At 39.9% G+C, this 15,568-nt stretch overlaps 1 protein-coding gene across 1 annotated transcript in view; it reads right to left on the bottom strand.

Annotated features, from left to right (window-relative positions):
* Positions 1-1,324: 1,324 nt before the first annotated feature.
* EIF3A (eukaryotic translation initiation factor 3 subunit A) overlaps positions 1,325-15,568 on the bottom strand; it is a 31,869-nt gene continuing 17,625 nt past the window's right edge. Inside the window, exons 15-22 of the mRNA XM_060768516.2 lie at positions 14,668-14,790; positions 13,726-13,879; positions 13,312-13,496; positions 10,904-10,992; positions 8,860-9,914; positions 5,431-5,605; positions 4,500-4,687; positions 1,325-2,612 (exon numbers count right to left, since the gene is read on the bottom strand). Of these exons, the coding sequence (XP_060624499.2) occupies positions 2,386-2,612; positions 4,500-4,687; positions 5,431-5,605; positions 8,860-9,914; positions 10,904-10,992; positions 13,312-13,496; positions 13,726-13,879; positions 14,668-14,790 (2,196 nt within the window). The 3' untranslated portion in view covers positions 1,325-2,385. The remainder of the gene's footprint in view (positions 2,613-4,499; positions 4,688-5,430; positions 5,606-8,859; positions 9,915-10,903; positions 10,993-13,311; positions 13,497-13,725; positions 13,880-14,667; positions 14,791-15,568) is intronic.

Here is a 15,568-nt window from a genome sequence, read left to right as displayed (position 1 = left end):
GAGGGCCAGATTATAATTTGGAAAAAAAATGAATGAATTCCTATGCACACTGCACATATCTTATTTGTAGTGCAAAAACACCTTAAAACAATACAATAATTAAAATGAAGAACAATTTGAACAAATATAAACTTAGTATTTCAATGGGAAGTGTGGGTCTGCTTTTGGCTGATGAGACAGGACTGTTGTTATTGTTGTGTGCTTTCAAGTCGTTTCAGACTTAGATTGACCCTGAGCGAGGACCGGGTAAATGATCTTGGAGGGCCTTATCTAGCCCCCGGACCTTAGTTTGGGGTCCCCTGTTCTAGAAGCATTCTCTCCTGACATTTCACCTGCATCTATGGCAGGTATCCTCAGAGGTTGTGAGGTCTGCTATTTTCTGAAATTGCAGGATTACTACTTGCTACTTCTCCATTAATAATTTTCATCCCTGAAAGTTTCACCCAAGGCACTGATGAATAAACTGTATTACATTGAAAGGATTAAAGTTACATTGACATAAACATCTGCTAAAGTAATGTAAAAAGCAAAAAATAAGTGTAACTGGTCTACACTTGATTTGCATGTTGTGAAGCCCCTATTTCTTAGTAATTTACACTGTGGTGCACCTTTGATACTGTAATTGTCTCAAGAGTTGCAGTTTAGCTACATGTCTAGCAGCTGACCACAACTAGCTACATTTTGCTGCTCCCCTCAACTAGCTATATGTATCAGCTCACAACTATACAGCCCAACAAAACATTTCTTGGTTTGTAGGCCTGCATGATCTTGAGGTAATTTGGGACACCAATTCAGAAAATTGCATTGGAATAGATTACATCAGCTCTAGTTTCTTAAGATATGATTATCATGATTTTCTGTGGGTGAGCAGATGAAGACTGATACATGAGGTATGTTCATTATCTCAAAAAACGGAGCTGGTAGGGGAACACTGACAGCAAGCAGTTCAAATATACCCAGAAACAGGTATATGAGGCATCAAAATGTGTGCTGGCCAGCGCGATCTACCTCATAAAGATCACTGTCCACTAATTTCTTTATGTACTCTTCCCAAGAAAACCATGGTAGGAGCAAGAGATCCATGGTGAATTACATATGTTCAACTGGTCTCTATCCAGAAGTTTGCTCTTAGCTATTAAAAATGACAAAATATTTTGGGTCAGAGGGAATCAGTAAAAGATAAGAATTCTTTGGGTTCTCAAATCCAAAAGTAGCCATCTCCCTAAATCACAGCTGTGTAATGACCTAGCAGTGATTCAAGGTGGATTATTATCATTACACAAGGCTGAAGTGTTAATGAAGGAGCCACAACAACAAAAAAAACCACCTTATTTTGTTAAGTTTATTTATCATTGAAGGTAACACATAGCAGCAAGTTCTGTGTTGGCTTCAATTAAAAACAATCATTAACTTTGCTAATTCACCCCCAAAATTGAAGTCAACCCAGCCCTTACTACAAAGCACTTGGTTTTTAATGGTAAAGCACTTACCCTGAAGACAAGAAATTGGGAAAGAAGGTGGGGGGGGGGGGGGGGAGTAAGTGAGCAGTTCCTTCAGAGCATATATTTGAAATATGACACTGTATATAAATGCTTCAGAAAGCATGAATTATCAATAACAGAAAAAGCATATGCAACAGGAAAAAAAAGTTTATATGCAGCAGGAAAAAAGGACAACTCTCAGCACTATGCTTTTTCAAATGCTTTTAAGTTTTAAAAGTCTTTCTTGTTTTGACATTGCAGTGGCATTCATTATGAAAACCAAAAACTGGAAAAATGGCTTGATAAGAGTGTATGCATTCAAGTAATCTACCCCAAAAAAATCCCAGTGTAGCTAAAAGATTTGTAACACATACTTGTGTATTAATTCAAATTAAAACATACTGAATTGATATAATACCACCAGCAAAAACCTCTTGCCATCAATATAGGAATTTTCCACTTATATTTACTTTAGACAGAACAGTCTTACAAAGCGTTCACTTTAAGTAACTAGAAGTGTACTTTCAAACATATGCTTTGTAGATCACACCCATTTCCAGGTGAAGAGCTAGTTAAAATAAAAACCAGGTTTTATTTTTGACTGAGCTATACATGCCACTCAAAGGTAACTACAGAGTTCATATTTTTTATTTCTTACCACCAAGCGATCTGTGACATATACAACTTTTGAAATTTCAAATAACCTGTATTTAATTTCCAACTTTGAATTGCAAGTTCTCTGCATGATCAGTTTACATAAGAGGAAGATATTTCATGCCTTCACATCACCTAGAAAAAAATTGTTAATAGATTCCAATTCAAGAGTGTTAAAGCACCAATATTATTATAACATGTTATCAAATCAATGCTAAACACCAATTTAAAGCCATTCAGGGCCTTGAACTTAACGCCGCACAGTGGTCCAACCATCTTCATCAGTTTCATTTTTAGTGCGCCGGAGAACTTCCCGTTCTTTCTCTTTCTCCTTTTCTGTTCTCCAGGCACCACCCTTCTCCTTCTCGTCATCTTTTTCTCGCTCTTTAGAAACAGGAGTGGAAGGAGGTGGTCTTCGGACAGGTTCACGTTCTTCACGTTCCTCCTTTCTGTCATCACTACGTCTCCAGGAGCTCCCTGGAAGAATAAAATGTCGACATTTTAACAATGTCTTATTCATTGCTGCTGAGAATAAGCAAATCCAGGCAAATATCATGGAATCTGGGCCAATCAAAATAGTACTGAAGAAGCTCAGAAGGGACAGCCACAGTTCCACTGGATGATTTTTTTAATGACATAAACAGTCACAAAACAAGATTTTTTTAAAGAAAGAATAATCAACTATGAAACTTGGAATATAAGTATGTAATGAGGTAAAAATATGATTTATATATATGGTAAACTGATATACTTTAGAATTGAAGAATAGAACAAAACAGACTGCAAACCTGCACAACCTGTGGCCACCCAACTGCCTGGGCCTCCAACTTCCAGAATGTCTAGTCAGTTTGTCCATAGTTCAGGAATTCTGGGAGCTGAAGTCCAAAGCATCTGGAGAGCCACAAGTTGTGCAGTTCTGGAATAAAAGAAACTGTTTTTCAGTCCCGAATTTAAGGATTGAGCAAGTCACATTGCAAGTTCACCCTTAGGGTCACACACTAGAAGTATTTCTCTAGCAGTTAAGACATGCATCATTTCGCAACATAGTAATTCAGTCTTAATAGCAAACCGGAGGTTAAGCCAACTCCTTATGTGACATGGACTTATACACAGATTGTAACAATAAAAGATATGGAGGCACAATGTATCTCATGAAACCCTTTTCATTTATATTTTTTTAATATATATATGATTTAATGGTTATTTCACATAGACTCAGAGGTTTCTCATTACATTTGCACAACACACTAACGTGTCACAGCACAGTTTGGAAAGCTCTCCCTTGGATTATTTGTAAGGCTCTATTGCAGCGTTTCCCAACCGAGGGGTTGGGACCCCTGGGGGGGCGGGTTAGAGGGGTCTCCAAGGACCATCAAAAACACATATTTCTGATTATCTAAGGTGCCCCTTTGGCAGAGAAGGCTGAAGATCTCTCCACCTGATCTTCTCATCCTTTTTGGAAATGGACGGCGAATTCTCCCACCAAAAGCCCTCATCCACTGTGATTGGCTGACCTCTCAGCTGGCCTCTCAGCCAAGGGGAGGGCTCCTTTGCGTGGCAAGTTTACTAGTTCCATCACTAGTTTGGTAGAGAGTGTTCTCTGAGTGTTGGTGAACTACAACTCTCAGAATTTAAAAAAGGCTCTCCCCAACTTCACCAGTATGCAATGTTGGCCATGCAAGTAGTGTGCCGAGCTTGATGCAGATCCATTATGGGCTGCGTTTAGAATAATTTTTGATTTTTGATTGTAGATGAACTATAAATCTCAGCAACTACAACTCCTAAATGTCAAAGTCGATTTTCCCCAAACTCCATCAGAGTTCACATTTGGGCATATTGAGTATTTGGTCCAGATTCTTCACTGTTTGAGTCCACAGTGCTCTCTGGATGTAGGTGAACTACAACTCCAAAACTCAAAGTCAATACCCACCAAACACTTCCAGTATTTTCTTTTGGTCGTGGGAGCTCTGTGTGCCAAGATTGGTTCAATTCCATTTTGATGGAGTTCAGAATGCTCTTTGATTGTAGATTAACTATAAATCCCAGCAACTGCAACTCCCAAATGACAAAATCAATCCTCCCCCAACTCCACCAGTATTTAAATTTGGGTGTATCAGGTATTTGTGCCAAATTTGGTCTAGTAAATAAAAATACATCCTGCATATCAGATATTTACATTACAATTCATAACAGTATGAAGTAGAAATAAAAAAAAATGTGGTTGGGGATCACCACAACATGAGGAACTATATTAAGGCGCTGCGGCATTAGGAAGGCTGAGAACCACTGCTGTACTGTCTCTATGCTTAAAATATGTACAACTACACATAGAGGGGGAAAGAACGTAATGGAGCATGATCCTACCTTCTTCCCTATCTGTTCTAGGAGGTGGCCCTCTCCTTTCCCTCTCTTCAACACGTCGATCTCGGAGATCACGACTGCCCCGGTCATCACGAGAGTCACGGACCCCTCGGTCCCTTTCATCCCGACGTCCTGAGTCTCTCCAGCTAGAAGTTTCCTCAGCTGGCGCTCTTCTCCAGCCAGCATCATCCCTTTAATAATAGAAAAGGCTATTTTGGTACCATGCAAAAGTCTTTTACTAGGTTATGTTGCAAGAGAACAGGCTTAATCAGTCACGTAATCTAGAACCTGCTTTAATATTAAATGCACACCAAGCCATCTAAATGCAAAATCAAAACAATTATATCTTTCACAAACTCAATAAGGATTCTGGAAGCAATTGCTATTTTCTTTTGTCAATTGCAGGCAGGAAGACACAGCAACAATAGAACAGAATCCCACTATTTTGCAACTGGAGCCTTATTGCAAAGTTTATAATTGATTCAACGGGGCACCAAAATGCCTTTCCAGTTTTCCTTCACTCCTTCAGTCCAATGCTGCCCAAAGGACTTCCAGCTAGACAGATATAAAAAGACTTTGTGACAAGTAACTTCTCTAGCAGATGTTTTGTTAACTGAGGTATGCCTGTATTCTGTTATGTTCTAATTTATGTAAGTTTTTCTCTAGTTTATCCTTGCAACAAACAAGCATATTTTGTTGACTGAAACATGATGGCAAAATTAGCAAAAAGGTATGTCTTGCCTGCTGATTACTAATTGGGAACTGTTCTTAAAATATGGCTCCTCTAAATCCCAGTCACTGACTGCAATGTAATACTAGATTGTATATAAAATATTATTCTGTATATTGACCTATAGAAAAATTGATGTGCCTATTCCCAGGTTGGGGCTGGCCTATAATAAAACGATGTTATTTAAAAGTAGTGACATTAAACCTTGTGCGTCGGAAACCATCAGTATCACGGTCAGCTTCACGATCTTTGTCAAATTCTCGGTCCTTTTCATTGTCACGATCTTTATCTCTATCCCATTCACGATCTTCAGAAGGTTTAGAATCTCGTGGAGGTCCCCAGCTGTCTTCACGGGCCTTCTCTCGTTCTCTCCATCCACCTATGGACAGCAAAACATAACAACTTCTGTTCAACTGGTTCTATATGCATTAGCCAGATAATTGATTCCTTTCTGAATGGGAAAAAACTTTTCTTTTACTCAATATACTTACATTTATGAGGACTATTTTAATGATCAGGGCACATAATACAATTTTGATTACTCATACTCACTCGAGTGTAACGTGCCGTCAACTGTAATGCAAACCTCCATTTTGAGGTTTGTTGCCAATGTAATGCCCCCCCCCCCCCCCCCCCGCCTTGCCTTACCGTCAGTCAAGAGGCAAGAGAAAACCGTTCACCTCCCTCAGGCCTCAGTCTAACGGAGAGGCAGCAGCTCCCCAACTGGCCTCATTCACAAGGCTTTCCAAACACAGAGGTTTCAAAGGCTCCATGAATGAGGCCAGATGGGAATCTGCCACTCACCCATCAGGGGAAAGGAGGGGATAAAAACTGTTGGATACAAGTGGGAGATGAGCGCGGAATCAGTAAGGTTAAGAAAATAGGACATATCAAATTGAGAGAAAATGTATTTATTTGTTCTATTTAACCTTGTGGAAATGTTATTAAGATGTGCATCATTCTACTTGTGTTTACTAGGCCTGTGTGATCAATGGGGAAAAAATCAATACTCATTAATAAATTGGAGGAGGGGGTCCTTTAATAATAATAATAATAATAATAATAATAATAATAATAATAAACTTTATTTATGCCCCACTCCATCTCGGGGCGGCTTACATGAGGCCACGCCCATCAATACAGTAAACACAATATTACACAAAGGCATAACACAATATAACACAAGGCATAACAGAACTAAAAAACATAAAATGCAAAACCTAAATAATAAGCGAGACAGCAGTATAAAATCGGACAGTAAACACAGAAATTGCATGGGGCAAGGGCAAATTTAAGGATAAAAATTTAAAATACTGGGAGATTGGGCAATGAAATTGTAGGGGAGGGAGATCTGGATTGAGGAAGGAATTAATTGCACGAACCATAAAATAAAGTGCTTCTGAGGTCATTTGTGTGAAACTTGGGAGTATCTTACATTCAGTCATTGAAGGCACATTGAAATAACCAGGTTTTCAGATTCCTCCTGAAGATTGCCAGCGTAGGGGCTTGCCTAATGTCTAGGCTGAGAATTCTAGGCTGAGAATTGCGGTATATAAGAGTAGTAAATAAATAAATAATTCCAAAGTACTTCCTAAATTAGATGGGGTCCGTACTGTAACTATAATAAGGTAACTACTTTTTTTGTTACTTTTTTGTTAAGTAATTGTACTAATGGGGAAACTTTAGGGGCTTTTTTTCTCCCTCACCGTTAAAGCTATTGGCATGAAACTTGCTACGACGGTAGAACACATCTACCACTGTTAGCCTACCAAGTTTCAGAATATTTCACTGATCCATTGTTTTTGGGGGAAGTTTTTACAAACAACATTTAAAAAAACAAGAGGTATCTCCTTGAATTTTCTATACAATGACACAAGATATCAGGGGATCATTCCCCCCACATCTGATTTTTGAGAATTTTTAAAAGTTTTGACATAAACTTAAAAAAAAAAAGAAAAAAGAAGAAGCCACGGCTATCTCCTTGAATTTCTCTATATGACAAACAAGACAACATAAACATAGAACTAATAAATTAAATAACTTGTTTTAAATGTTTTATTATGTTTTAATTATTGTTTTAATGCTTATGTTTTAATATGTGTGTTTTGGCATCTAAATGTTGCCTTCATATGTAAGCCGCCTTGAGTCCACTATGCAGTTGAGAAGGGCAGGGTATAAATATAGTAAATAAATAAATAAACTTCAATTTAGGGATTTCCTCCCAGTCTAGCACAGATTTTACTTACTAGTATCAGTCAGTCTTTGCAGAATTCTAAACTACATGGCTGGCTGGTTGCTGCTAAAGAAGGATAATCTCTCCTCTATTCTAACTGGGGCTTTCGAATGCTGAGCAAAATTCAGCAAAATGTAGTTTAGGGCAGGGCCTTTGGAATCTATGCCATAGGGGTCCTTGCCTTCTCAAACTACATTTCCCAGAATTCTGTGCTCTCTCTCCTTCCCAGTTTGCTCAGCTCCTTTAAAGAGGAATGGCATCCTCTTTGGCTTTGAGAGACTTTCAAGGTTTACAGAATGTAAGCAAAAAGTATTGAGTGTTTTGCTTCTTAAGTTTTTGCATAGACACCCCTCCCCCCGTGTTTCTTAATATCACAGTGTATATAGGAATCTTACAAAACAGGTGTAACAAATGACACACAAACAAAGTTTTGAACAGCCGTAGTGTTTACAATAATATTTTTAAATGGTTTTAAAATGGGAATCTGCCACTCTCCCATCAGGCTGAGGCTTCCCCTTGCCTATTAGTCATTCTGCCTTGGCCGATAGGCAAGGTTGAGCTGTCTTAGCCTGACAGAGAGGAGGCCACAGATGAAGCCAAATGGGTAGCTGCACCCTTCCACCAAGCCGAGGCTGGTGAGTTTGTGAGTTTGCCAGCCTCAATTTGGTGGAGAGACACCCTTTCGCTTTCTTCTAAGCTGCTTTGCCTTGGCTGGGAGGCAAGGAGAAAAGAGGTCTCCTGCCAAGCCAAAGATGGTGAACCCACCAAGCTTAGCTTAGTGAAAGGGCACGGCTTCCCAACCGCCCTCATTCACAGTCTAAATGAGGCCAGTTGGGAAGCTGCCACTTCTCCATCAGGCTGAGACTAACAAGTTTGCTAGCCTCAACCTGTCAGAGGGCACAAGCAGGCGTACGATTCTAATGTGCCATCAAATGTAACACACATCTCATTTTAAGTTAAACCACTAAGCCAAAATATATGTGCATTACAATCGAGTAAATATGATATTTTCATTAGTGGCACCACTTTTCATCTATTTGTTCGCTTGTTATCAGCAAGCACCAAACAAAAACGTGTCTTTTAGAAACCTTCTATTGGTGACACCAAGGTTTATATAAAATGACACATATGATTCAGGAACTAACTGGTGAAGCCTCCCACAGGATGGTAAAACATCAAACATCTGGGCGTTCTCTGGGCAACATCCTTGCAGACAGCCAATTCTCTCACACCAGAAGTGACTTGCAGTTTCTCAAATCACTCCTGATACACAAAAGAAAACGGCACATACATATAATACAGTCACAAATTAATGCACTAGTTTCTGTGCAAACTTAAACCACATCATATCCTAATTATTTTCTAGAAATGTATTGAAATTCTTCAGTAAATTATTTTACCTGGTCTACCAAATGGTCTCCATGGTCCAGATCTGGAATCCTCACCACGCCTGGCATCATCGTCACGCCTGGGGCCCCTATCATCATCGCGCCGTGACAGTCTGTCTTCATCTGCAACACGCCATGGTCCTCTATCCTCATCACGTCTTGAAGTTCGGTCATCATCCATTCCACGTCTGGGGCCTCTATCTTCATCTGTAGCTCTCCAGCTTGGTCTGTCATCATCCAAGCCACGCCTCAGGGGCCTGTCATCATCCAAGCCACGCCGGGGGGCCCGGTCATCATCCAAGCCACGCCGGGGGGTCCTATCATCATCCAGGCCACGGCGGGGAGGCCTGTCATCATCCAAGCCACGACGGGGGGGCCTGTCATCATCCAGGCCACGCCGGGAGCCCCAGTCATCCAAACCACGTCGTGGGGCCCTGTCATCATCCAGGCCACGCCGGGGAGCCCTATCATCATCTAGGCCACGCCTGGGGCCCTTGTCATCATCTGTGTTGCGCCAACTTGGTCTGTCATCATCTAAGACGCGCCTGGGAGCCCTGTCATCATCCAAACCACGCCTGGGACCCCTATCATCATCTAAGCCGCGCCTGGGGGCCCTGTCATCATCCATGCCACGCCAGGGGCCTCTGTCGTCGACTAAGCTGCGCCTGGGGCCTCTGTCTTCGTCCAAACCACGCCTGGGACCTCTCTCATCATCCAAGCCACGCCTGGGCGCCCTGTCATCATCCAAGCCGCGCCTGGGCCCCCTGTCATCGTCCAAGCCACGCCTGGGACCTCTATCATCATCCAAGCCACGCCTGGGACCCGTGTCATCATCCAAGCCACGCTTGGGGCCCTTATCATCTCCTGTAGAACGCCAACTTGGTTTGTCATCATCCAGCGCTTTCCTAGGACCTTTATTATCTTCACCATCAAGATCATTCTTCAATACTTTGTCTGCTGCTCCTTCATGAGGAGATTCTTCTCTGTCTCTTGAAGTAGAACGAGGAGTCACACTGTCTTTTTGAACAGATTTTTCATCATCACGTGCTTCTCCACGACGCCAATCCCTATTCAACCACAAGAACAATTTCTTTTAAAATTTTAAATACAGTGTTTATGTTTAATGTATTTTAAAAAATTAACACAGAAATTCTAAGTGTTTTAAGAACCAACTGATACTACTTTTACATAGTTACACCAATGAAAACTGTTCCATGTTAGAAGTGATCTTTGAAGTACATGTGCAACTTCCATATATTTTCTCACCAACTATATCATCTACATGTTGAAGCCACAGGCAACGACAGATTCACTACCACATATCAGATGTTTCAGAGACAGATGGGGAAAAGCCATTCCATAGGCTTCTCTGGGCCCTTCCACACAGCCCTATATCCCAGAATATCAAGGTAGAAAATCCCACAATATCTGCTTTCAACAGGGTTATCTGAGTCCACATACAGATAATGTGGGATTTTCTGCCTTGATATTCTGAAATATAGGGCTGTGTGGAAGGGCCCTCTGAGACACCAGTGGCTTCTCTGGAGGGTTCTCTAGTTTCCAGATCAACATTCAGATGCATATTACTCTGGGAAGGAATGGAGCCCGGGGCACATATGTACACGTAAGGAAGCTCCAGGTTTCTATGAAGAGGCTAGTTTATCTTTTGCCCATCTCTATTTGGCATATTTCTGTCCCTTAACTTTACCAAGCAGTATTTATTTATTTATTTATTTATTAACAGTATTTATATACCACTTTTCTCACCCCTAGGAGATGTATTTTATCCTACAGCCGCTTTTCAGTAGATAAAAACTGAATCATTCCACAAACATGTGTCTGCTGCTTAATACAGAGGTTGGGAATGTGTGAGAAGAAAAAACGATTTTGCTTTACTACACTGTTACACTTAAACAATTAAGTATGAATAACCAAATAACAGAATGTGAAACGAGTCTCCCTGCAGAGCTGCAGAATTACAGCACTAATTAATGCATAAAGATTTCTTCTGCATCCCAAAGTGTTCTAAAATTCAAGAAATGATTTCAAATGCTACCTTTCTGGTGGTGGACGTCTCCATTCTGACTCTGGCTCTGTACTTCTTCTCCAAGTACTTTCACCATCTCTATCACCCCAACGGGATTCCTACATTTAAAAATTAGACCAAAACAACTCCTTCAAAACCCATGCTCACATTTTAATTCAATATGCACATACATAATGCATACACATCTATTTATACAGAGAATCATAGAATCAAAGAGTTGGAAGAGATGTCGTAGGCCATCCAGTCCAACTCCCTGCCAAGAAGCAGGAAAATCGCATTCCAAGCACCCCTGACAGATGGTCATCAAGTCTCTGTTTAAAAGCCTCCGAAGGAGTTTCCACCACACTTCGGGGTAGAGAGTTCCACTGTTGAACAGCTCTCTCACGCAGTTAGGAAGTTCTTCCTAATGTTCAGGTGGAATCTCCTTTCTTGTAGTTTGAAGTTACTGTTCCACAACCTAGTCTCCAGAGCAGCGGAAAACAAGCCTGCTCCCTCCTCCCTATGACTTCACCTCACATATTTATACATGGCCATCATATCTCCTCTCAGCCTTCTCTTCCAAAGGCTAAACATGCCCAGCTCTTTAAGTCACTCCTCATAGTGCTTGTTCTCCAGACCCCTGATCATTTTAGTCGACTTCCTCTGGACACATTCCAGCTTAGAATCAACATCTCCCTTCGATTGAGGTGCCCAGAACTGGACACAGTATTCCAGGTGTGGTCTGATCAAGGCAGAATAGAGGGGTAGCATGAATTTCCTGGATCTAGACACTTTATTCCTATTTATGCAGGCCAAAATCCCATTGATTTTTTTTAGCTGTCGAATGACATTGTTGGCTCATGTTTAACTTGTTGTCCAAGAGGACTCAAGATCTTTTTCACATGTACTGCTCTCGAGCCAGGAATACCCCATTCTGTATTTTTGCATTTCATTTTTTTTGCCTAAGTGGAGTATCTTGCATTCGTTCCTGTTTTATGTAAATATCTTCATTTTGTTAATTTTGGTCCATCTCTCTAATCCGGTAAGATTGTTTTGAATTCTGCTCTCGTCTTCTAGAGTATTGGCTATCCCTCCCTATTTGGTGTCATCTGCAAACTTGATAATCATGCCTTCTAACTCTTCATCTAAGTCATTAATAAAGATGTTGAACAGGTCCAGGCCCAGGACAGAGCCCTATGGCACTCCACTCGTCACTTCTTTCCAGGATGAAAACTTATGTTTTCAAAATAAAGATGTAAAACTCAATTCCGTTAAATCATCTTTAAAGACACAAAGAAGGCATTATTAAACTAATTCTACAAAATTCAAAAGACAGTATTCAACTAGCTATACAATCATTTCGCTAAATTTCTATTACCTTTTTAAAGCACTACCGCTCAATCCTATAGCACTAGTAAACATACTTTTAAATCTAGAATATCAGACAACTTCAAAGATACTGTAGGCACAAACTGAGTAGATACTATCATTCAGCAAAACGATCACTGGTGTACAAAGTCTTGCATAAGTCAAAAGCAATGATTAGTCTTATAACAAATAGAATAGGACAGGACTTTTGAAACCTTTTCTACTCGTGACACCTTTTTGCCCAAGAAAACTTACATGAAACATTAACTGATAATAATTGCAGAGGCCACTGTAAGCATTACATGTTGTTGCTAAGAGATTTATGTAAATATCTAAAACAGCCACTAGATTGCATCCAGAAAACTTTTACCATTGCCATATTTGTCACAACTCATTTGGGGCCAGGATCCAGTGTTTAGGAATCAGTGGAACAGAGCACCACATTCTCACACTGTTAGACATTAAATAAACCTTTGTTTTGTTAAAAAAAAGTGCTTATTGTGACTTTTCCCAGGATAGTTAGGTTCGGTCAGAATCTTCGAAATTTGGAATAAATTCGGAAGGATTTCCTTTTTGAAGAGATTTTGAAGTTTTTAAGGAAGTCCCTTTGCCTTTCCGAAGCTTTTTCCGCCATCTATCTTACGAATCAGTAAGTGAGTCAGAAATTATTCAGCTTTTCCCCTCACTTCTGTTCCCTGGCCTCGGTTCAAGCCAGAGAAGCATCCTAAACCAGTGTGGATGGATTCCCTTCCTTACCCTCCCGCTTCAGTCTTAAGCGAGAGCGGTTTTAACCAGAGTGGATGGATTTCTTCCCTTTCCTCTCCCCCCCCCCCCCCCCATCCCTTTCTGGAGTAAAACAAGTACTTTCAAAGCAAAGACCACCCAATGAAACAGGAAGTAACACTTTGAAACCATTAACGAAGGATTCTGAAGTCTCGGAAGTTTCGCAAAGTTTTGAACTTTTTTTCTGTGAAAATTGGGATTGACTTTAGATCTGAACCACCAGCGCCCCCTACATCCGAAAGGAGTTTTGAACCAATTTTTTTTTATCAAACAAGGCTAGCACTTACCTTTCTTGAAAGTGGATCTTCAATATTTCTCCTCTCTTCCTCTCGGCGGCGCTCTCTCTCTTCAATCTCCAACTCTCTTTGGCGTTTCTTTCTTTCTACCTCTTCTAGTTTTTTAACACGTTCCTGATATTCACGCATTTCTTGTTCACGTTTTTCTCGTTCAACACGTTCCTTTTCTTCTTGTTCTGCCCAAAGAATCAATTCAGATAAGTTGTCATTCTGTTTTGTCTGTTATTTTGACCATATACATTCTGTACATATCTCTCCCCAAGCGAGTAATCTGTAATACTATTTTAATGTTGTCATGGCTCACCTCTATCCAGAGGAGCAAAACTAGTATTGTTAAGAAATATAAAGCAACAGGAGCAAATAATCAGAGTATTCTTCTTTCAGGAAGAAACTTTCAGCATTTACCTTTAAGTAACTTCTCTTCTTGCAATCGTTGCTCTTCCTCCTCTTTCTCCTGGTAATAAGTAATACGCCTTTCTTCTTTGCGTTGTCTCTTGCGTTCTTCTAAGCGGTTACACCTTTCCTCTGCCAGTCTTTCTTGAAACTGTTTCAGTTTTTCCTGAAATATGTATATGAATAGTAGTACTTAACTTTTAATATCATTGTGTGACAAATCTACAGACAATGGATAAACATGGAAATTGAAGTCACAGCATAAAATACTATCATTGCTAGAGGTTGCCACTGCAAACATGGGGACCTCCAGCTATATAAGAAGCTGCATATTCATAGCAGTTAAGTCACATAGGATAATAAATGTTATAGAAACAGAGTGGCAGACATATGCCAAAGAACTACAAGAAGTTGTTTCTCCAAACAAAGCATGTGGTGGACTTTGTGTTTCCATGGCAAGGACAGCCTTTTTACTGAGCTCAAAAACAAATGCTTCTGATCAATGTGCTTCCTTGAAATTCTACTGAAAAATATTTTAGTTGAATAAGGACCACCTGGGCTTCTCTAGTAATTTTCTCAGATGTTTCCTCCCACTCCAATTCCTTTAGGCACACCAGCTGGAACTTGGCATCCAAACTCTGTGCAGAGATCCTATGCCATTTAGCTTGAAATGCTAAATGTACTGCATCAGGACCAGGGTTTCTTAAACTTTTTCAGCTTGTGACCCTTTTATCCAAGGGTATATAAATACATAAAATAGGGATATAAATCACACTTTTTTAGAGTATTAGATGGTTAAATCAGTGGATACAGAGGACCACAAAGAGTAAGTCTCTGCAGATACAGACAGAATTGGGTCTTTATTAGACCTCACCCACCTTATGAAGAAAGCACGGCCAATGATAACACAGGATCCAATTTGTAAAAATGTAGAGGGCACAAACTTTGATTTACCTCATAAACAGATCTTCTTGCTGTTTTGAGCCTAGTTATAAATAAATCACTGTCTTCTAGCATCCTTGACAGCCTGTTCTTATGTTCAAGGGCCTTTTCACGTTCTAGCTGCATGGTTGTGATCTGTAATGCATGAAAAAAAATCAATCTTAGACTAATTTGAACAATTTGTTCCAAATGTCAAGCTTATGTAGTCCAACAAGTCTCATCGTTGTCTTGCTCAGGTGTCACCAGTATCTGATATCTGATATCTGTACTAACTGGGGCGAGAATCAGAGAACCTATTATTTGTGACACAAAATATGCACAAAATAAGGTAGTATACACAAACTGAAAATGCTTACTAACTATGGCTAATAAATAGAGTGAGAATCTTATTCATTACACCACCAAAAACCGCTAAGCATTCAAAAGAATCCATGAATAATTAAAATTACCTAATTTATTCCAGTCTGAAAACCCATATTCTGTTATATATCAGAATTTAAAAGTGAGATTCCTTCATCTCAACTTATTAGATTTTGCCAGATAATAATGCTGTCTGACTGGGCAAACACAAATAGTTACAAACTGATTATCTCACTTCTACTGACAGGAAGGAAAGATTTAACAAAGTTACTTCCACCTAACATTTCTGATGTTGTATTGTATCTTAATGGTATTGAATTTAATAGACAAGATGTGCATGCCAATTGTTATACGCAGTACTTCTATAATGTTTTATACTGTTGTTCTTTTATATTGTTTTACATTGTTGCTCTTTTACATATCGTATTTATTTGTGTGAGTACGAATGGTCTAAAGTTAATGGTAAACTTTTCTCCTTGACATTAAGTCTAGTTGCGTCCAACTCTAGGGGTTGGTGCTCATCTCCATTACTAAGCCGAAGAGCTGGCGTCGT

Source organism: Anolis sagrei, chromosome 3 (assembly GCF_037176765.1).
Source record: "Anolis sagrei isolate rAnoSag1 chromosome 3, rAnoSag1.mat, whole genome shotgun sequence".
Classification (NCBI taxonomy): Eukaryota; Metazoa; Chordata; class Lepidosauria; order Squamata; family Dactyloidae; genus Anolis; species Anolis sagrei.
The sequence above is the reverse complement of the archived record's forward strand: the minus strand, read 5'-3'. Positions and strand labels throughout refer to the sequence as shown.